This window comes from Hirundo rustica, chromosome 4, assembly GCF_015227805.2.
Source record: "Hirundo rustica isolate bHirRus1 chromosome 4, bHirRus1.pri.v3, whole genome shotgun sequence".
In the NCBI taxonomy this organism is placed as follows: Eukaryota; Metazoa; Chordata; class Aves; order Passeriformes; family Hirundinidae; genus Hirundo; species Hirundo rustica.
Genome location: NC_053453.1, coordinates 64,201,130 through 64,223,728, shown reverse-complemented (window position 1 = coordinate 64,223,728; position 22,599 = coordinate 64,201,130). Strand labels below are relative to the sequence as shown.

Sequence of the window (22,599 nt, the reverse complement as noted above, 5' to 3'; positions counted from 1 at the left end):
GGCGGGCAGGGCCCCGGCGGCGGCCGCGGCCGGACTACAGCTCCCGCCGCTCCGCGGGACCGCCCGGAAGAGCCGCCTCCTCCCGCCGACTTCCTCCGGCCGCGCTGGGCGCCGCGCACGGTACGCGGGGCCGGGCGGCTCCCCGGGGCGTGAGGCGGCGGCTGAGGCGCGGGTGCGGGGCCGGGGCGCGGCGGCGGCGGAGCCGGGCCCTGCGCTGCCCTGCCCTGCGCTGCGCTGCCCGCTCCGCTCCGCTCCCCGCCCCGCCGAGGACGTGGCCCCAGCGCCGGGAGGGAGCCGCGTCCTCCTTCTCGCCCCCTCCTCGGGCCGGGCGCGGAGCGGCGGGGCTGGGCTGGGCTGGGCTGGGCTGGGCTGGCGGCCGTGCCCGGGCCTCCCCAGCATCCCGGATCGTTCTCGGAGCATTCGGGTGCTCGGGGCTGCCCCTTGTCCTCCTTCCCGGGCAGCATCCGGCTGGGCGTCCGTGGTGACAGACGGGCTGCTTGTGCTGGCTGCGGAGGGCCCTGGGTGGGTTTGGGCTTGTAGCACTCTTCTTCTGTCTGTGGAAAAATGCCTTAGGAGTGTGGGGGTTTGTAGGCTTGGATTTTCATTTTTTGATTGTTTGGTTGGTTGGTTGGTTTGGTTTTTAAATTATTGTTATTTTGAAGAAAAGATTCCTTCGTTTGTTTTGCCCTTTGGAATGTTAAGGCTGCGCTTTCCTGCCGGCTTTGGAGGGCAGTAAGGTAGCATTAAGGGTGTTTATTTTGAACTTAAGGTGTCTTATTTTGACTTTAGGTGAAAGGATAAGGCAGAACGCTGAGGAGAGCTTAACAAGTAAGGGTGAAAGCCTATCAAAAGCTTACTCAAAATACCAGCTGGCTGAAGGTAAATAATGCTAAATAGTTAGACAAGGCAGACTAACACTCTAAAAGCACTCCTCTTCCTTTCTTAAAGGCATGTGCTTGACTGTCTTGAGTTCTGTGGGACATCCTGCTCCCGAGCTTTTGCTCCTCCTCCACCACAAAGTTACTGTGGTGTTTTCACAATAATTAGAAGACTAATTTTAAAGAAGAAACTGGTTGCAAACTTTTCTAGCCTAGGAAGAATGCCAGTTTTGCATATTGAAAGGGCAGGATGAAGAAGGAGGGAAAACAAAATATTTTGTGGTTATCTCTACACTGTAGAAATGTTCCAGAAGGTCTTCTAGAAAGCTAGTTGAGATTGGGAAGCTCCGAGGAACAGATTGTTTCAGTAGTAAATGCTCATTGAAAAAATAGGTGACTTTAAGGTTAAACCAGGTCTTAGTTTTAAAAGGACTCAGTATCTTGAACAAATAAGGCCTATATTTGCGTATGTTGACATGAAGCAAGTAGTAAATCTTGTGCTTTGGGCTGCAAGCTGATTACCCAAGGAAGGAACTTTTCCCCACAACGTTGCACAGCTGGCAGTGTTTTGCTTTCCTCAGGACAGCTCTGTTGTCTGCCTGGTGGGAGGGGAGGGAGACTCAAGGAAGCTGTTGTGTTTGACCAGCAGACCGTGTGGCTCACAGGCCTGTAAGGACCATGGAGCTGGGAAACTGGAGTGCCTTGGCTTCCCTTCTCTGCAGCTTGTGTGGCGGACAGCCCTGAGCTGTAGGGTTACTCCTGCCTCACAGGGAGTAGCACTGAGTGATACTTGTGTGTGGGTGCTGTCTCCATTCACTGATGCTGAGAAATGGTCTGGGGACCTCAGGTGAAGGTAGTATCAAGACTACTTGCAAAGTTGCCTCTTTCAGGGCTAGTCTTGCCTTCTCACAGCTCTGGTTTTTAGGTACTGTTTCTACCTTGTGTGATCCCAAGCAGTCTAGACACATGTCCGTACAAGGAGATGCTGGCACACCGAGGTGCAGTGTCAGGTCTTGTACAGACTCGTTTGTCCTGGATGAGAATGGAGGTGCTCAGGTGTGGTGTAGGATAAATGTGACCCCAGTGTCTCAAAGCGGTCATAGCTGGGTCTGTGTTACTCAGAGGATCTCTATGCCACACTCTGTTTTGGAGGTCAGAGGTGATGTCAGTTTCCACGATGGTTCACCTATGCAGGAGTAGCTGAATATTGCTGTTGGTCAGGCATGTGTCATCACTGAGAGAACAGGGAAGGGAGGCTGCAGCGAAAGGTGTCTTGATGAAACCTTTGAAAGGAGGAGTGGGAAGTCTGTGTGAAATAAAGGGTTTTCAGCAGTAGAAATTTGGGTGAGAGACTGGGCAATGGCTTCTGCTTTCTCCAAGTAAGATTATGAACCTGAACTTGAAAAATGTTCTGTCAGATGTACAAATAATTACAAACAGTGCTTGTGGATACAAAAGGATGCAAAGGCATTATGTTCTATCTTATTTCAGTGCTGATCCTTTGGGGGAACATGGGTGGTGCTTTATTTTACCTCTCCTCAGCATTCAGAATGTTTGTGGTGTTGGCATGTCTTCTGAAATGCGTGGAGAGCCCCTCGCTGCCCAGTGGGGCTGTTTCCCAAAATCTGTTAGTAGACACTGTCCCTCAATGGCACAGGTGGGGGATTGGAGTGGTGTGACATGGAGCAGCATGAGGAAATTGCGTGTCTATCGTGGCCTTCCCTCAGTACTGATAGTTTGTGGTTGTCTCGAGGTTGAGGCAGGTGTCACCCATGCCCTGCAGGTAGGGACAGGAAGGTGTGACTGGTTGTGTGCTGTACTAAGGAGTTAGGGGCAGATGGAGCTGTAATGTCAGGCTTGAAAATAAACAGACAAGGATTCCAGCTGCTGGATTCCAGCACTGTCCTCACAGTTACTTCCCTTTTTCCATCTGTGCAAGTCCACTCTTGGGTATATTCCTCCAACAACATCTTAATGAGGCAGTTGGATCCCAAACCTTTCTCCACCCATACCAAATGCTGCTCTTGTGGCTTCATCACCTGCCTGTGTCCAGCCAGGTGCAGCAGAAAGCTCTTATTTATGGCCACTCTGTAGTGCATCATGTATGTAAGAGGTGCACAGTGGTCTTTAATGGGACAGTGCTGGAAATTGGTAGATCCAGGGAGTACTCCTTTGGTCTTGGGCACTGAAGAGGCATCTGCTAGGAGAGAAACAAAAAAAGAAGTGCCATGAGGGTACCAGGAGCATGGGAATAACAAGACACCTTAAGCCATAGAAGTTACTGAGGAATGTACAACTGGTGAGATGGGTAGTGGTGTGAAACAAGTTGGAAAGGTATGGCATAGAGTTGTTCCGTCTCAATTTGAGCTGTTTTGGGAGCAGAGCTGTGCTTCATACGTGTGTTCTAATTCAAAGATGTTTCTCCCTTCCCACCTTCTTCTATTTCAGTGAGCAGAAAAATGACTTAATCACCATCCAGCCCTCGTGGCCAAGGCAGGAGCAGGGGTAGGGCTGCCAGGAGCATGGCTATGCCTGGAAGCTTACGGAGGCAGCCTGCCAACAGAGGCCTTGTGTCCCGCTGCACCCACCATCATATTGTTGTGTTCCTGCTGACTTTCTTCAGGTAGTTTGAGTGTACTTCTGCTCAGAGATTTGTATTTCCACCCTTTCCCCCTTGACTTCCAGAGGAGATTGGGCCAAACCCCGTGTCTGTATGTTTTCTGGCAGTTATTCCCTGCTCCATGCCTCCAGAAAGACATTCAGCAATGTCAAAGTCAGCATTTCGAGACAATGGACTCCTTTCTGCCAAAACAGCACGGCCCCAGAGCTCCAGCCATATGAGGTAAGGACACAAGGGAGAAGGAAATGCTAGGAAAGGTGGGCAGCAGCCAGTGGGCTGAGCTTGTGGGACTGAAGAGGCTCCTTTAGGTGTTCCTCTCTTCTCAGAATGGGAATGGAAACTTTAGGTGTTGGCACTCTAGTTTTACGGATCACCAGGCAATGCTGAAATCTTCTCTAGTGGTGCCCAAAGAGAAACTTCTCAAGAAGCTACAATGTTCCAATGGAAATGGGGGCCCCAGGAGAGTCTGCAATACCCAGTAGCATGGAGCAGGGGGAAGAGGGACTCTTCCTCTGAAGTGTTGGAGGCAATAAACCAAAGCAGTTAATGGGCTTACAGAGAGTTCTGTGAAATCCTGGCTGTTCTTTCTCTGTGGCAGTGGTGCTGCTGCCACCCTCTTAAAAGGATAGCCAGACTAGGAGAGAAGAGAGCTGTCTGACAGTGCTAGCTGTTTATCCTAAACTGATAGTGAAGAATGACATTTTGTCTTGCATCTAAAAGGCCTGATTTCCATGCTGAACATCCAGTACCCCTTGTCTGTAAAATCCTGGTTTCAGTTAAAGCAGTGGGTGTTTTGGCAGTGCTTACTTGCAGGAAAGGAAGCTTTAAACTGCTTAGTTCTCTCAAGTGGGAATGCAAGAACTACCTCCTGGTTCCTACGAGAGTTTTTAGGGCCATGCTTGTTTTTAGTAATGTTTTGTCCTGATGCTTTTGAGAAGTGGAAGGAATCTCACATTAAAAGCTTGGTCACAGTCCATGAGATCTATTAGAGGTGGGAGTTCCAAGTCAGCTGCTGGAGCGTTGCCTGCATTAGAAATCATTGGTTATTTGAATGTTTAACAGAAGGATGATAAATGCTGACTTCTTGTGATCAGTGAAAACAGTAAATTTGGCTTGTAATATGTTCAGGATTTCATAGTATGGCCAAAAGGAGTGAGCATCTCAGGGATGCTAAAATGAAATGCCAGGTGTTTATATTTAGTTCTTTAACTAACATTCAAGCTACTAGTATATTTTGGAAAGCTTTTTTGATTTTTTTAATATATAAATGATTTGGTGTTTGCTGGATGTTGCAATGCATGTGCTTGATAAAGAAAAGTGGTCAAACTGGTCCTTTAGGTACCAATCTAGGTTACATCTGTTAAACTAAGTGGATGTATGATTAGTGTTGTCTGTACAGAATGTTCTCCTGGAGAGGTAGAATCAAGCTGAAACTGATGATATTTGAATTAGGCACATCTCTAGGTCAGGCTTGTGTTGGGTTTGTTTGTTTTCTAATGAAGGAATGGTGGGAAGGGAAGAAAACTTTGTTCTGATTAACTTAATTAATTCTTCAAGTTTTCCTCAAAGCTTGCTATTTTTTTCACCTGATGTCACTAATCTTTCTCTGGGGACAAGTGAGACTTTTTCCTTTTTTTTGATCATATTGAAACTAAAATGAAACTCAGGGTAAGCACAAAACCAGCAACATTTGTGACTGGAGTTTGTTGTAAATAGTTTCCAACCAGTCTATTTCTTCCCCTTGCTCCTTTTGTGGTCTTTCTTTTCTGTTTGTTTTCTGTCATTTCTTATTTTGGCTGCTGCCACAAATGCTTTAAGGGAATTATTCATTTAGTGAAGACAGCAAGAGGAGTACAGAAGAGATGCTGCACATAAAACAGAATATGCCTTTATTGTATTATTCATTAAAATGCTCATCAGTGTTTCAGAGTAAGAAGCTGTCTAACAGTTGCATGCTTGTTAGAAGTAGGGTTTGTTTTACCACTCATTTGTCTTGCTCCAGGTGGGAGGAGCATTTCTCACTTCTGGTTTGCTAGCTTGCATTTTAGAAGTGAAGCCAAGTGTCAGTGGACATTTTCTGCCAGAAGATAATGCCAACATTGTTCTTGATTTGATAACTAAAGTGTTGGAGAAATGGGGGCTTGCTTGGGCCAGATGCTGTTCTGCTTTGGAGCTGGGGTTTCCATTGAGAAAGAGTAGAATGAGCTATGCCTCTCCCTGTTTACCTGTCAAAATTTTCCCTCTGTAGCTCTGGAACAGCAGCCATTTATTCCCAAATGCAGAAGAAGCAACTCTCTTCCTGGGGACATTGGACTCCATCTTTTTGTTTTCCTATGCTGTGGTGAGTAAAACTAATCCCCAGCTGCTCAGCTTTGGTTGTCTCTTATTGGGAAGATCATACCCACAGCAAAAAGCTTAGTTCAGAGGCAAACCTTTTCTCTTTCAGTTTCTGTTAGTTCTGCCTATGCCTGTCACCTGTGTGAAGATGCTTGTTAACAAACACAAGGAAAATACTGTCACTTCAGAATTTCTTACACCCCTGTCACCGGGATGGACTAGTTCTGTCTCTCCAAGAGTTCTCAGCTGAGTTCTTTTAAACCAGAAATGTAATGAGCAGCTACAAGCAGGGTTTCTTTGGTGGCTGGAAAAGTGGTTAGAATCAAATTGTTTGTTGGTATAACAGCAGTGTTTGGATTAGTTTGGCCTTTCTACATTATTTTAATTCTCACAGTTGTAAGGTGTGAATCTCCTGGCTTCATTTAATGCTGTATTTTGTTCTCAGGGTCTCTTTGTCAGTGGCATAGTTGGGGACCGCCTGAATTTACGCTGGGTTTTGTCTTTTGGCATGTGTTCCTCTGCTCTGGTGGTAAGTTGGAACATAGTAGTGGAGTTTAAAAATCTGCCTGAGGGTTTCTGGGTAGGGTTTTGCTGTAGGGGAGAAGAGGCTCTGTGTCTGTGTGAATCTGCTCATGAGCTGTAGCTCTACCTCAGTGGTTTCAAAGCCTACAGGTCTAACTTAGTGCTCTAACTACTGCGCTGTCTAAAGCATTGAGCATAGGTGACTCTCCCCTGCCGGAAATGTCTAGCTCTGGACACTGTGTCAGAAGGAAATTCCTAAGTTTGAGACACTATCTAGAAATTTGATGAACAGCTTTTGTTCAAGATTGGTGTATCTGGGCTTTTGGGGACTGTTTTGTAGTATAACTTAATCTCTTAGATCATATATGTTGTTATTGAGGCTTTTGCTTCCAAACACAATCTTTGCTCTGTTCTTTAAAGGACATCCTAAGAATACCAGGCACTCATTTACTTATTTTATCTAATTGCTAGGAGGGTACGTGTCAAAAAAGAATGTCTGCTTAAAACAAAAGATGCTTTGTGTTCAAGTTCAAGCCACTTCAGTTAAGTGTAAATCAGTTTTATCTCGTGGTTTTCTGGTTATTAAAGTAGCTGTAAAATGTGTGGAGTGTGTTTTGTTTACCCAGTGGCTACGAACTGTGGCCTGTTGGGCTCTGCAGACACATGACTACAAGTGTGCATCAAGCACTCTGTGCCACAATGTGTGTTTATTTTGGGTTAGAGCACTTAGTAATTTGAGACCTGGCTGTAGTATTTGTGTTAAATTTGGTGAAGAGGCATGACCTATGAGGGTTCTGTGTTTGCGGAGCGCCTCACGGGTTAGGATGTCAGTACATCAGCAGATCAAAAGGCTACTGTATTTTTAGTGTTGTCATTGAAACTATTTGTGTCTTCCTTCTCCTCTCCTGTAATAACTGTGCTGTTTGGGGAGACAAAAGTCTTTTGGAGAGGAAGTGCCATGACACACATTTGTCTCTGGAGTCAGAGCTGTGCTGGCTCAGCAGAGGGTGCTGTGAGCCCTGTGCTGTGTCTCAAACAATGCCAGCCTGGCCTCTGCCCTGGCCCCTGCATGGCTCCCTGAAAGCTTGTTCCTTTTTTAGGACCCCACTCCTGCCTGTCTTTCGGCAGTAGCCTCAGGGTGTCTTCTCTGTTTTCCCCCTGCTCTGCTCTAGGTATTCTCCTTTGGCACACTCACAGAATGGTTGCATTTCTACAACAAGTGGTTCTACTGCTGTCTCTGGGTTGTGAATGGCTTGCTGCAGTCCACTGGCTGGCCCTGTGTGGTTGCTGTCATGGGAAATTGGTTTGGAAAAGCTGGGTAAGTTGAGTTTTCTTCAGTGACTTACTTATCTGACCTGCTGAGTAACAGATTGAGCTGAAATTCTCAAACCAGAAAGGTCAAGTGTTAGATCATAATTAAAATTAGGTAGGATGAAATATGCCTTACTTGTTATGTTCTCTGTCTTTCTCTCTCTCGTTCACTTTTTCCTCAAGCCACAGAACAGCCTGGTGTGAACACTACTTTGTGTGTTAAAAGCACAGGTTCAAACTTCAAAAACCCTAGAGTGTAGAGTGACTGAATTTTAATTTTCATATCACTGAAAAACTCATGTCTGTCTACTTAGCAATAAAGAGAGCAAATGGTAACTGAGTCATCCTAAATTCTACTCTCACTTTGGGGTATTGCAGATGAGCTCTAATCATAGTCTGTAACCTTGTTGCCAGCTCACTCTGCTTTAACACAGATGTTTCAGGGTTCCTGGCTGATCTATTTGACATCTCCAAGTTATTATGTGTTTTGTTCTAAAGGAATTTTGAGTCTCTTTGAAGTGGTCAGGGAAAATGGTGTAACTTTATTCATAAGTTAAAGTTTACTTGAATGTTTTGTTTTTGTCTTGTTCTTAATGTCATCTGTCCTAGCGTTGCCTGCTTCAAATCTTTTCCCCCTTCTTCAGGAGAGGTTTTGTATTTGGACTCTGGAGTGCCTGTGCATCTGTGGGAAATATCCTTGGGGCATTCCTGGCCTCCTGTGTTCTCCAATATGGCTATGAGGTAGGAATCGCTGCCTGGCTTCTAGCTACACCTGCATGTCTGCAGGGGCTATGAGACACTGCTTTCTTACCCTGTCTTTGAGAGATAACAGCCTCATGTGTCCAGTTTTGTCTTTCTGAATTCTGCGGAGGTAAGCAGTTGGCAGAATAGAAAGGCTCATCCTTTCCTGACTCTTTCAGGCTGGGAGAAATGAGCCCCAGACTCCTCTGTAAATGGGATTGATGTTATTGAGGAGCTCTAATGTCACATTATACCTTCTTCTGATGTGTGTGGCTTCGAGTGCTCTTCAGAGTCATCCATCACAGGTTCTGAGTTGACTGGAGTCCCTGGAGCTGGAAGGGCATGGAGGCTGTGACTGGGAAGAGGCCGGGCTCTCGTGTGGCAGTGGACAGCTGAGCATAGGGAATGGGAGTGACCAGCACATCTCACAGCATGAGGCCTCTGAGGACAGGCTGGCAGAGCTGCGCTGGTCCCTCTGGACATGGGCAGGCTTAGAGTATCAAGAGCAGCCTTCCAAAGCCTGGGAGAAGATTGCTGAGAAATCAGAGCCAGAGTTTTTCCAGGAGTGCACTGTGAGAGAGCAATAAGGCAGTGGGTATAAAGTGAAGCAGGGGTGGTTCAATTTGGATGTTTGGAAAACCGTTTTCCTATGACGTATGTTAAGCAATGGAACAAGGGGACAGAGCCTGGAGGATCTGTCTTTGGAGGATTTCAAGAATCTGATTGACCAAAGCTCTGAGCAGCCTTGTCTGAATTTGGTGCTTGACTCTGCTTTGAGCAGTCCTTTCAATAGAGCTGGATCTCTGGTTATGTTGGCTCAGCTCCTTCCTCACTGCTGTCACCTCATTACAGATAGGACCAAGTCTGCTCAGGAGGTGCAGACATCACTTGTTTCCAAGTGTCATGGATGCACTCTGGGTTGTTGTAGCTGTGTTTGCTCTCTCATGAGGCTGGAATGTAAAGAAACCCTCATTAGAGAGGGAGGTGTATGCGACTGAAAGTGCTTTAAAAAAGAATGCTGTATTTGTCTCTCCTCAGTATGCTTTTTTGGTGACTGCCTCGGTCCAGTTTGCTGGAGGAGTCATCGTGTTCTTCGGGCTCCTGACGTCGCCGAAGGAAGTGGGTGAGTGGAAGAGCTGTGCAGATCTGCAGCTTTCCATGTAGTACTACTCATTCTGACAGCATTTATCCTCAGGGCTCTTATCAAATGGTTCTGCACCTTAGTGCATTTAATGGAGCAAGTGCTTTACTTGCCAGGATCACACTAAATGCTACCGTGCGTCACGTGAATAGGGTCTGGGTATTTTTTGAAGCAAAATAAAACAGCCTGGCTCTAACATCTCCACTAGGATATACTTAATTATCAGTTTTTCTTCACCTGAAACATCAGTATTTGTTAAAGGAACAGCAGGCAAACTGATAACTGGCTGTTGTAGGAGAAAACTATGGCAAGTCTTAAGTGTGCAGTGGGAAGGGAAAGTAGTTTTGGTCTGCAGGTCTCCCACAGCCAGATAAATAACTCTTGGGTTGGACGTGTTTCTTCTCTGAGAAGGTGGCAGGCAAGTCAGAGTGCAACAGGAAAACAAAAGAACTTTGGGGCTTTGACAGGGCCGTGGAGGAGGTTTCCCAGGTGCCTGCAAAGGCTGTAAAGTTGGAAGCTCTAAAGCTGCCATAAAGTGTGGTCATAAGAGTGCTCTGCATCCCAGGAAGCACAATGCAGTTCCCAGCAGAGGCGTTAACGGGCAGCAGGTGTCTGAGTCCCTGCTGCTACTCCCAGCCTCCACGCTCGAGGGAGGTGGCACCCAGGAGCCAGGGCTGAGGATCCCAACCCCTCAATAAGGGGGGAAATGCACTAATTTGTTGTGTCTTCCAACTAATGGCCAGACACTCAGAACAAAGCCGACGCCAGGATCACACAATACTTTCAAGAGCCCTAGAAGACAAAGGGTAGAAACTGGAGGCACTGCAGGACACCATCTAGAAGAGTTTCTAAGCCAAAGGAGGATGGAGGTATGGGAGAGCAAGGGAATTGCTAGAAGGTAGAATTGCTTAAAAGAAGGGAGCATAGCTTTAGAGTGGGGAGAGGGAGAACAGGCTGTTGGTCTGTTTTTCCTGTTGCTTATTCCTTGTAAAACTTAGGTCTCCCTGAGCTTGGAGCAGATGAAGACGAAGTCAGTGTGGAAGAAGATGCCAACAGACCCCTAATGGGCAATGATGATGCAGATGATGATGACCGGAATTACTCCATTCAAGCAACTGACAATGACAACCAGCCCAAGGCCATTGGCTTTTTCCAGGCTTGTTGCCTTCCTGGTGTAGTGCTGGTGAGGACACAGATTCTTAAGAGCTGACTTATCTGTTGAACATAAAGCTGGCTTTTTGTGTTGTCAGGATTTGTTCACATCATTGTTAATGTGCTGACCATATGTTGTAGTGGTTGACATCTGTCATCTCATGCTGTTAAAATGTTGGGGTTGGGCCTGTTATCCTTGTGTGTGTGGATGATGCTGCCTGGGTGTGTGGTGCGTGTTGCTCTTCCCATCCTGCTTCATGGAGTGCATTTAATGAGCCAGTTGAAGGGCAGCAGAGATCCTGCCCTTCCTGCTGTGAATTTGCAAGGGAGGCATGAGCAAAGGTGGCTGTAGGATGCTTCCTTGATAAGGTAGATGCCTGCCCTGAGGAGTGGGGTTCTCGCTCCTAACTGAGCATCACACAGAGCTCTGTGGCACTGATACTGAGATTTGGAGTTTTTTAGTCATCTTTAAGCAGAAAGCTCGCCTGAAAACCCTGAATCAGCATGATGTAACATCTGGCAAAGTGTGCAGGGTGTTTTATGAGCAACAAGAAACAAGGCCTGGTGATGCAGTTTCCACATACCCTTGTCCTGTCCCTTGAAAACTTTTGCTTCTGTATCTCAGCAGTATTGCCCAATTCATGTTCAGCTGAAAAGTTAACTTGTCATTAAAAAACAATGCTAACCTTCTGCATCAGTGGGCTGTGTGCCCCCTGAATACTAGAACCTGTACAAGAAAGGGGGCAGAGTGGCTGCTCAGCAGAACGGTGGGAGCTGCCTGGATTTGTCGTGGAGCAGAACAACTGCATGGGCGGTGGTGTCAGGTACCCTCAATGAGCAAAGCAGGTGGCTCTTGTGATTAAGGCAACGGAAAACCTAGAAAGGAGGGGTTCATTGCCAGTGTGTTGAGTGCAGGACAACAAAGTCCTGTTGTTAAGGCCTTAGTTGAGGGATGGCAAAAGAAAGCAAACCCATATTGAGTTCTTTCATACTCTGGCTAAATGCCTCACACAAACTGTTAGCGATGCTGTCTGCCTCAGTTGATGTGTGACTTTTTTCACTGGCCTGAGCAAAAGGACATGGCAGAAACTGAGGTTGCTTTCTTTGAACTGTGGATTTTGGGGACACGTTCCACGCCCTAATCCAGCAACCCAAACACCTCTGAGTTTTATCAGATGTCAGCCTAGTGCCCAGCCAGACAGGGATACCATGTCAGGTTGGTGAGAGACCAAATACTGAGAGAATCTCCAAAGCCTTGTCGAGATTTTACAAAGAATTTATTTGACATATTTTTTTCTATAGCTCCTCTCATTGCCTGCAGAGTGATACAGTGGAAGAGTTTTAGTACAGATAGCTTTCCCCTGAGCCTCTGAGAATTCAATGTTTAATCATTGAGACAATCTGGTAGACAATTTCTTAGTGGGTTGTAATAAATATTACTTTGTACTGTGCACTTTTCACACCCAGAGTCTGGAGAACCCTACCAAACATCCCCATCTCTTCCATGTATGGCAGAAATTAGTTTGTGTCCTGTAAGAGTGAAAAAGCATTAATAATACAGCTAAGACATCTGTACCTATTAAAATAGTATAAATACAGAAGAGATGATTTTGTGGAGTTTAATGTATAAAAAGACCTGCTTCTTGAAATTTAAGGTTTAGTGTCCATATGCTGATATGCACAGAGCCTCAAAGGCTGTACTTTAACATCTTCATCCTTGTTTGCCTCTTCCAATGGATTCCTTGAACTGCTGTCTTTACCAAAATAGAGTGGCCTGTCCCTCTGCATGCTGGGCCAGCAGTCCCTGAGAGCTAATCTTTGGCACACACATGAAGGCTTTGGAGATCTGCTAGCTAAGGACAAATTGAGCCCAGCAGCCAAAAGAAGGTTGTCTCAGCTGTTGGGTTTGAAAACCTGTGCTCAGCTTTGGCCAGACCTTTCATCCTGTCTCCTGGAATACCTGCCTGGGGATTATGAGTAAAGTTTTCTCTTCTGGTGCTGTAAGCAGATGAGCCTTCTGAGCAGCACGAGATAGCACAGAGGAACCACTTCACATAACCTTTCTCAGCATGATGCACAGATGACTAAATCTCAAGCTTGTTTTGTGTCACATGGCTGGCTCCCTTCTCTTCAGAAGGTGAATTAAATTTTCTTCATTTTTTTGAAGCCTGGTGTCATTTCCTCTCAAGATTACACTGAAAGTGTTTTAACCCATTGCATTGAGTGATAAAAAAACGACCTTGACAGTGATTTTTGTATTCCTGGGTTCCCTTTGTTGTTCAGCATTAAACTTTCATGATGCTGCCTTCTTACATGAAATTCAGAAGTGCTTTGCCCTGAAAGCTTTAGCTGTACCCAGAGCTTTATGGTAATAAGCACAAATGCTGTTTGTGTTTCTCAAGTGCTAACTGCTTGCTGGCCCTCTCTTTGTTCCAGTACTCCTTGGCCTATGCCTGCTTGAAGCTGGTGAATTACTCATTCTTCTTCTGGCTGCCCTTCTACCTCAGCAACAACTTTGGATGGAAAGAAGCAGAGGCTGACCAGCTCTCGATCTGGTATGATGTGGGAGGAATCATAGGTGAGTGAGCAGGGAAGTAACAGCTTCTTGCAGCTGCCTCCATAGTGTTTGAGAATGGAAGACAGTGAATGCAGCCAGAGCAGTTGAGCTCTGTGGGATCTAGCTGTTCACTGAATGTGGCTGCTTGGATTACCTTTTTTTCCTTACTCCCTAAAGAGTTAATACATAATTGAAGGGCACTGTCTTACTCTTGAAAATTAACCCCAGCTGGCATTTTTCTTCACTGGGACTCCTTGAAAAGTGCTGTGTACAAAATGGGGCCCCTGCTTGCTACTTCCTTTGTGAAAGGTACCCTTGGGGAAGGTTTAGATCTGGACTTTCATGGGTTCTATCCTGTCCCATCTGCCCTGTGTTTCCAAGGACAGACTCATTGCAGATCTCAGCGGAGCAGGCACCAACTCTGTTATGTTCAGAAATTCACCATCATTGCTCTTATTTTTCTGCTGGATGCGAAACCTGACCCACTTCCTCCAGAATAAAGAATATGTTACATACATGTTTAGACTTCCACTCTCCTATGCTCAGGTTCTAGCTTTATTCCCTTGTCCCATTAGCTTTCCTATAACAGACATCCTTGTTTGGGTCCATTCAGGGTCTGTTTTTGTCTCCGTGGCCTTTTCTGCATCAGGCTTTCTCAGCATTCTGGCTTTTACCAGCAGAGCAGTTCCTGCAGAGGTACCAGTGGTACAGAAGATGATTTTTATTGAGCCTTTGGCATTTGTTTTATTCAGTTGCACCTGCCCTAAGTAGGTGAGACAGCAGGGAATGTGAGGCCCCTGTGTGATACTGTCTTCCCTGTGAGAAAGAGCTGCCTTGTCTTGCACTTTCAGTTAAAGGAACCAGCCACAGTGTTCAGCTTGCTTCATCCAGGGCTGTGATGGTCCTGTAGGAGATGAGAAAGGAAAGTAGGAGCATTGGCTAGGGGCATGCCAGAAAAAAAGAAGTCATAAATTCCCAGTAAAGCAGTATGAGTACTTTTCTTTGCTTTGTCTGAGACTCTTAAATTTACTGTTGTCTCTGTCTGGGGCAGTGAGGGTCAGAGGCTTAGCTCTCAGGATTTCAGAGGGAGTGTGTATTGATGAGGAGGCCACTGCACTCAGTGAAACGAGCTTTGTTCAAGGTATCAGCATCCTGAGCCTGACAGTGATTTTATTTTTTAAACAGGTGGGACTATCCAGGGCTTGATTTCTGATGTGCTGCAGAAGAGAGCCCCTGTGCTAGCAGTGAGCCTGCTCTTTGCTGTGGGCTCTCTCTTTGGATACAGCCGTGAGTACATGTGTGCTGAGCAGGGATAAGAGGTTCATTCAGTTCCTCCTAGAGAGAACCAGAGCACAGCCTGTTCTCATTACAGTTTCTGGTCTTGAAACTGCTGCTAGATCAGAATGGTGCCTTTTGGTCTATTTTGCTAAAGTGCGGCACTGCACAGAAAGAAATCTGTTCTCTGGTTAATGGGGTGGAAATGAAATCTCTTAAGTGGCTGGATTTCTCTATAGTGGTGAGTTATTTACTGATCCTTCTCCAGTGTTAGTGAGATTTTTGACATTGTCATCGTGTCTGCACCATAACTGGCAGAGCAAGAAATCCCAGGTGTTCCCGTATACTGTGAGGAGAGAGAATCTGTGGACAGATCTGTGCTGGAGTATATATACTTAGAGGCAGGAAAAGCTCTTAGACTTCACTACTTACACTTCTGAAAATGGTGAAATTGGAGAGTTTCTGCCTCTTTTATGATAGATACAGTTCTTGGTGTCCAGCTTTTGGAAGGAATCTCGGGAACACAGGGTGTGAGGAGATGGGAAGATGTAATTTCTATGAAACATCTATGAAGCATTTCTAGGGGTGACAGGTTTGTGTCTTCAGACAATGTCCTGTGGTACAGGGTGATTTAACTCACTTCTCAGTGTGATCCTCCAAAATGGGGAGGTGGTCCAGACAGACTTTTATAGAGCACCTTGAGATCTGTGGGTAGAAATCTCTGCTGTATCTGGACATGAAAACTGTGGCTTTTGGAAGCATGCAGGCTTACTCAAATGGTCTCGAAGTAAGGTCAGTAAGTTAATATCATTGAATAGCAAGGATTGGGTTTGGTAGAGTATTTGTAGGCTCCTGTGATAACTGCTTTAAAAAGTGAATTAGAAGTAAACATGAAATTATTGCTGATGAGGTTTGAAGTTTGTGACTAGGTAGCAGAACAGCCAGAGCCCCAGGTGCCTTGTGCTTAACTCAAAATGTGCTATTGTCCAGGCAGATACAGACGTCTCAGTTGATCCAAAGTTCCTGCAGTGTGATAATTCAACTTCCATCAGCCAAAACAGGAAACCTTATTATGCCCATAGTGTGTTGCACATGAGAGTAATAATGGCCTGAGAATACATGAAGAGTGTGCACCATGCCTTGTGCAGTAACTCACCCTGAGTGGAAGGGAGTGAGAATTCAGATGATGCCTGGAAGTGAGATACCAGGGAAAATTGTCTGAAAGGCACTGAGGCAGCTAGTTTTCCATTACATTCCATGTACACGTGCTGCTGGAAATGCAAGGAGAACCTGTAGATGTTCAGAAATGGCTTTGTAAGGAGGAATTAGGATATGGGGGTTTGCATGTTCTGCTTTATTGTGCAGCATTGTTTGAGAAGTTGTTGGGTTACTACCTCCATGTCCAATCTCTCTAAAAAATGTTTTGGAAAATGGAGAAAGAGTGAAAGGGCTGATTCAAGTGCTGAGTACTTTATGATGAGAGAGTTTGAGCTGAGTCTGACTTCCCCAGAGAGATAGGTGAAGGATTCTCTTACCATTCAAATTTTATTTACACTCTTCTGGTCTTTCTCTTGCAGGTTCCCCAAACAGCAAACCTATCAATGCTGTGATCATGGCAATTACAGGTAACTTCTCAAAATCCACTCTTATGCTGGTAGGCATCTAAATCCATTGCAGAACAATCAGTAACACCAGCCTGGTGTTGGTAAGGTGTTTGTGTGTGATGCCATCTATGCTGGTTTTGCAGAAAGGGTGGAAACTGGCCCCCAGTTTCTGTTAGCTTTGGAAAACGGCTGTAGGAAAACTGCCTTACAGAGGGAGGTATAGAATACAGACTGTATAGAACAAGGGCCTGGAGCTGAGGGGATCTGCCCTGGCTCAGTATGATGGAGATGGATTTATGCAGTGGTCTGGTGTCTGAAGAAATGGGTATATGGCAGAGTCATGAACTGCAGCTCAAACTTGAGGGTGTTTGTCAGAATCCAAAATACCCTGTGTGCTGTGAGAGGTCACAAGCTTTTTGTGCTCCCACACATACTGTGCTGTGTTATGGAATTAAGCCTGCATGAATAGAGCCTTTCTTTCCCAACACTCTTATTTCAGAACTCTCTGTCCTGTTATTGTGGGTCCTTTTTTTTTTTTTTTTTTTTTTTTGCCTGCCATCTCCTCCATGAACCCTTGGAGACTGAGGCCGTAGCATGGGCATATGCTGCTCCAAACTAATTAAAATGTTCTTGTTGGCTATTTCTGTGTGACTACTCCAGATATTCAGGGTGTTCCATGCCTGTGTGTTTCAAATAACCCTCTACCTGCAGTTAATCTCTGAGCACTGTCTCTAGACTTAATTCTTGTCCTGAGCTTTCATAGTGGAAAATCTATGTTTTGAAGATGTTTTGTTGAGAATCTGATTATTTGTTTTGCACCAAGGCTGTTTCCTTGTCACTTGCAGGATTTTTCATCGGAGGCCCTTCTAACATGATAAGTTCTGCAATTTCTGCTGACCTGGGGCGTCAGGATCTGGTGAAAGGCAGCAGCGAGGCTCTGGCGACGGTCACAGGAATTGTGGATGGAACAGGCAGTATTGGTGCTGCCGTGGGCCAGGTGAGGCTGCCAAAGGGAGAGAGAGGTGTGGGGAGGGAAGAAAAGTGTCTGTTGTGGTTACAGATAGGTTGGTGCTTTCCTCAATCCCAAGTTGTGTGGGGAGAGAAAGAGAGGGTTGGGGGCTTTTTAAAAATAATTACTTAAGAACCAACCAAAGGAACCTCTCTGTTTTAACAAAGTTTCCAGTAGAAACAATGTAATTAAGAACTAAACTAAGTATTCATAGTGCTAATGTTAAGGCACTAAAGTAATTCAAGGGAATTTTACAGACTTTCATATCCTGAACTCCAAAAAGCTTTGCATAGAGTGAAAAAAATATTTTGAAGTTTGAGATTTTTTGTTTTGAGGTAATAGGAAAACCTCTTACAGAAAAGTGTACCTCTATAACTGAGTAAAATTGGAATACCTATTATGAAGGTTACAGTGTTTATGAGGTGGTTTAAAATTTGCTCTTGTTTGTGCTTTCTCTTTTTATCTGTGGATGTCTTTAACACCTTGTAAATCCAGCCCCACTTGCTTCAACAGTCCTTACAATATGCTGCCAGAGGTCTGAGGAGTAGAGTGTTACAGAGGAGGAAGCTGACAGTGTGCCCACTGGGGATGTTTTCTTCTCAAATACAAGCGTTAGCTACGTGAAAGAACACAGTGGTGCTTTGGGGAGGATTCAGTAGAGAGATCGGAGCCAGTTCTCTTCCAGGCATCCTCCAGAGGTGGCAAAATATCAAGGATGCAGGCGAGGCATGCGAGTTCCTATTCTAGAAAGAGATTTGGGTTTGTGCTTGCCGTTGATTGCCTGATAAATTACAATCATTCACTGTTTTGTGGGATAGATGCTGCTTATCTCCCCTGAACATGGAAAATTACAAGTGCTTTGAGGATATCAGTGCACTGTTACACTCAGTGTTCTTCTGGCATTGTCTCAGTGTTTTTGTCTTCCCACACACATACCATCCAAACTCACGTCATCATAAAAAGTGGGGCTTTGGTTCTGAGAGATTCCACCTGCCTCCCCTTCCAACACTGCATTTATTCCAGCAGAGACAACCCCGACGTCATTCCGGGGGTGTGTGGATAACAGCAAACGCACAATGAGCGTGTTAGAAATTCAGATCCTGTTTTGATATACCCAGCAGTGAAGAAGGGAGGCCCTTGTGCAGCATCTGAGTATAAATCTGCTCATAAGGGATACATTTTCTTGTGGCCTGGGCTGTCCAGTTGGGCCAGGGTGCAGCTCAGAACAGAGTGTAGTCTCAAGTGTCTTGCCTAGATGAAGGGTTAAGTAGTTAGTGGTTGCACAGCTCTTGAAAATGTGTCCTGTGTAATTTATAAGCCATTCTAGAGCTTTTAGTTCTTCTGAGAGTACTTACATCCACTTATGTGCCAGTGTTCTGTGCAAAAACCTCGTATTCAGCAGAGTCAATTTGTCACCCTTTGAAACTCTAGTTCACTTCTGTCTTTGTACTGTTCTGACTTACTGTAAAGCTTCAGGATGGTGTCTCTGCTTTGCTGAAACTGTGGGTTTCATACAGAAAAAGGCTGCTGTCCTGAGTCATCTCTTCTGACAGGAAAAGATTAGTTGGAAGATTTTGTGATCAGCTCTGTGTGGAGCGCCAACAGCCCACAAAGTCTAGAAAATGATAGTGCCATGCCTGAAAGTCATGCTTATCTTCCCAGTTTGAATGATTTTTTTTTTTTCATTTCTGCTTAGTATCTAGTGTCTTTGATCCAGGAGAACCTGAAATGGATGTGGGTTTTCTATTTCTTCATTCTAATGGTAAGAAATCACCTTTTTTAAAAATTCTTTGTCAATGCTCAATTTGCCATGGGATGTTTTTGTGGGAACCTGAGAATTTTGAGTTCTGATACCATTCTCAAAGTGGCCTGTGGTGTGGCTTTGCCTCAGGTTATCCAAGTCAAATGGGTTAATTTTGGATCCTTTAAAGTCACGTTACCCAACAGAAACTGAGGTTGTAGCAGAGACACAAAAATACTTGCCCAAAAATACCTGTATGCATTTCCTAAAGCTCATACCACCTGACTTCCAAGGCAGGACTTCTCCCTCCTTCATCTCTGTGATATGTAGTTTCTAATATTTTCAGAGAGCTGAAGTTAAGCTGCTTGTTTGTTAGGTCTTGAGGATTAGTGGAAAGAGTGATGAGGGTATTGAAACTAATGCAAATGCCTTGGCCCTGTTTTGCTGCTGGGGCAGAGAGCTGTTGAGGCCCTGATGTCCTCACCACAGTGGTGAACGCTGCACAATTTACTTGGTCTTCCCTGCTGGAAGTGCCAGGAGTTGTCTTGGCATCTGTGCTGACAAGGCAGAAAGCCACTTTGGTAGCCAGCGGAGATGGTGAGGAGGAAGGTCACTGAGGAGCTGGAGAGCTCATCTTTATGAAAAGGTGATCATGACAGCTGAAGTTGTACGAGCTTTCCTGCAAGCTCAGTCCTTCCTCTGCTGTGCCACTCTGTCATTGCTTCTCTTGGCCTGTGTCTTCTTGGGATGGCCTTGGATGCACGTTGGAGCCGGGGATGGCTGCAGCTCTGGTTGCTCTGTGCTAATTGTCCTGGCTTTGCTTCTTTCCACAGACGAGTTCAACAATCCTGTTCATTTCACCGCTGACAGTGAGGGAGATCAGGTTGCTGCTGCACGAGCGGCGCCTGCGGATGCTGGCAGAGTGACTTCTGCTCCCCTGCAAGGACTGCTGCATGGAACTGACAGCTGGGACACTCATCAAAACCCTGGGAGACTTGTTTGTTACATCCTCCAGGTCTGGACTGATTCAAAACGACTCCACAAGACTTGATTGATTCTGCTTAGGTGAACTGAGTTGTAAAGCCCTAAATACTCATCCTGAGACCACCTGTGTCACGGAGCTGCTGACCCAAGCCAGACAATCCATGAGACTGATGGATGGTCCCAGCCTCCCAGACTCTTACATCAGTCACACCAGGGTCTCCTGTTGGGTGTCTCATTCCTATACCTTTTCTTATTTATTTCTGGTTGTGCTGACCAAAGTCAGCTGTTTGAAACTGACAGTTTTTGGGAGGCCGTCTTGCAATGTGTCTTGATGCTCTTTTGTGGTGGTGAAATCATACAGTGCAGTTCATGGATAGTCCTAAATTTCAGACCACCTTAGCTTTTAGAAAGGGCAAAAGTAATTATTTGGGATTTACACTGTCCAGTTATTTAAAAACTGCTGTTGCTAAATCTCTGCACAGATGGACCTCTGCTATCCCCTATTAACTGTTGCATATTCCAGTAGAGTCACATGAAGAAGTTACCTCTGTATTTGTTTTTAACATTTTTTAATAATGTTACTAATCTCTGAGAAATGAGATTTCATTGTTTTTTAACTATTGAAGCAGACAAATAGTGTGCAATACTTTACTGTAATCTCTGAAATAAGCCTTAATAGGTCCTTTGTGTCTAAAGGATCCTTGAATGGCTTCAGGGATCAGTAATGGGACACAAAGACTTTCACTACTTTGTTTATTGAACCTGACCAATACTGACCAAACTGGGTGTGAGGTGACCTTCTGAAGGAAGCTGGTGTCGCTGACTTCATACTCCTTGGGCAATTGCTCATCTCTAGCAAAGAAGGAACAGAATGGAATTAAAGGAATTTAAGGGACCTGGCTGCTCTCAGAACAGGGACTGCAGCCTACTCGTGGAGTAGCATTAATGAGCAGCTGCTGCTGTGTCTCCTCATGCTCCTGTGTTTATGGCTGCATAGGGGACCTCAGGCTCCAGGGCTTGGAAGCTTGAGTTGTACCTTGAAGGGAAAGGTAGATGCAAGTCTGCCTGCAAGCACTAAAGACAAGTGGGTGTGCTTGGTGTGGTGGTGTTTGAGTGCTTTGCAGTACTGTGGTAAGTGGGGTGACCCACTGAAACCTCTAACATTTGTTGGTGATCTTAATGGGATCACTGAGTAAATTCTCAAAAAATTTTTTTGTGTTTATGCCTTGAGATGTTTCATTGTAACAGGTCTGTGTTAACCTGCAGGACTTGTGAACAGGCAGTTCTGTCTAACTAGTCAGCAGTGCCTGGATGGAGGTGGGGAGCAGCAAAAGTGTTGGAGCTGAGAATTTGAAACTTCTTAAATGGGAACAGTTGCCTTTTCAAAATGTACATTGATTTTATTTTATTTTTTAATTGATGAATGTCAGTTTTTAGTCATGTGTTGATTGTAACGAGTGGAACATCATTAGTGCCTTACGGTTTTACAGTTTTGAACGGTTGCTTGGTGATTGCTGCTTCTGTAGTTATGTCTCCATGCATAACTTTGCTTAATGTGAACTCAGTTGCCCCATTTTATACTTTTTTTGAATCTTTTTCTCTGGGTGGAGGTGGCTGTTGCATATTTTTGTTAACCCTCGAAATATTTCAGTGCTTGGGAAAATGGTGCCATTAAGATGACATGGAACCTGAGTCCCGCTCTTGACTGCTCTCATTCCCATTCCAATTTTTGCCTGTATAATTAGAGCAGGAGACTGAGAATCTATCATCCTGTTCTCAGAATTGTGCCCTGGGGTTAGCGTTCACATCCCAAGCTATTCATTAGCCCCTGTACATATAGAATGAAAACTCCCTGAAATTTAGTTCTAAAATTGATGGTGGCACCGTTTGCCCCAGCCACAGCGTCTGAGAATCTCTGGTTTCAAATTCCAACCTGGATGAACTTCTTGGCTGCCTCTCTGGTTAGCAGATAAGCTTCTGATGAAAGGTGGGGTGGGAAAGGGACGTTGCTGGGGTTGGGGGGAGGAGAGGCTGGCCCCTGTAACAAATGGCTTCCTGTAAACAGTTCTGTCCCCTCTTGAGAAGTGTCAGAAGTGATGGAGTGCCCGGCCGCTGCGTCCGAGTGCACGGCGCTTTGTTAGTGAGGTGTGCCTAAGGCCTCGGGATTGCTGCCGTCCTTGTTGTCCTGGGTTTTCAGTTCTGTGTATTTCTCCAGGGTGCTCTGGGGAAGAAAGGTGTTCAATCTGGTCATGTCTGAACTGACCTCACGTGAATAAACATACTTTGACTTGATCTGGGCTTGTTCTTCCGTGTGTTTATTCCACTCTCCCCGGTGCAGTTCTGCTGAGCATCTTCCTCTTCCTCCTCCTCACAGGTCTGGCTCTAGCAGCTGCTTTTTACTCAGCTGCTGTGAGGACCTGAGCCCTGACTAGTGCTGAAACCAAACCCTCAGCCCAGCCTAAAAGGGGACCATGTTCCCAGGGCTGTGGTTTGGCATACTTCCTGATCAGGCTCGCAGGAGGTTTTGTGAGAGGTCCCTAACAGAGATGCCCATAATGGTGTAATTAATGGTCTTAAATGAAGGAACCAGACCATATACTTGGTTTTATTAACTTATTTCTTTGTTGATCTGCATGTAGAAGTCAGGTGTTCTTCCCCTGGAATTAAATGTGCCATGTGGCTGCGGGCCCTGCTGTGCCTTCTCTCCAGTGGCTCGTTCCATTAAAC

General features: G+C 45.4%; 1 protein-coding gene across 3 annotated transcripts; it reads left to right on the top strand.

Moving 5' to 3' along the window:
• Nucleotides 1–61: 61 nt before the first annotated feature.
• SLC37A3 (solute carrier family 37 member 3) lies at nt 62–22,164 on the top strand. 3 transcript variants are annotated; one of them, XM_058420283.1, is made up of 16 exons: nt 62–120; nt 790–879; nt 3,327–3,501; nt 3,606–3,720; nt 5,747–5,839; nt 6,281–6,364; nt 7,530–7,675; nt 8,313–8,409; nt 9,448–9,532; nt 10,549–10,733; nt 13,139–13,280; nt 14,445–14,546; nt 16,112–16,159; nt 16,984–17,135; nt 18,844–18,909; nt 19,722–22,164. In XM_058420283.1, exons 3-16 carry the CDS (start codon nt 3,401–3,403, stop codon nt 19,812–19,814), a joined length of 1,509 nt encoding a protein of 502 aa, XP_058276266.1. In that variant the 5' UTR covers nt 62–120; nt 790–879; nt 3,327–3,400; the 3' UTR covers nt 19,815–22,164. The 3 variants fall into 3 exon arrangements, with proteins under 3 accessions (XP_058276266.1, XP_039918519.1, XP_039918521.1); XM_040062585.2 differs by lacking the exon at nt 790–879 and having other exon boundaries at nt 88–120; XM_040062587.1 differs by lacking the exons at nt 62–120; nt 790–879 and adding an exon at nt 430–522.
• Nucleotides 22,165–22,599: the final 435 nt, after the last annotated feature.

Bases quoted from the DNA above. Each gene is read 5' to 3' on its own strand.
- SLC37A3 (XM_058420283.1), top strand. From the start codon at position 3,401: ATGGCTATGCCTGGAAGCTTACGGAGGCAGCCTGCCAACAGAGGCCTT. The intron at 9,533-10,548 runs GTGAGTGGAAGA...TGTAAAACTTAG, and splicing joins GACGTCGCCGAAGGAAGTGG to GTCTCCCTGAGCTTGGAGCA. The intron at 10,734-13,138 runs GTGAGGACACAG...TCTTTGTTCCAG, and splicing joins GCCTTCCTGGTGTAGTGCTG to TACTCCTTGGCCTATGCCTG.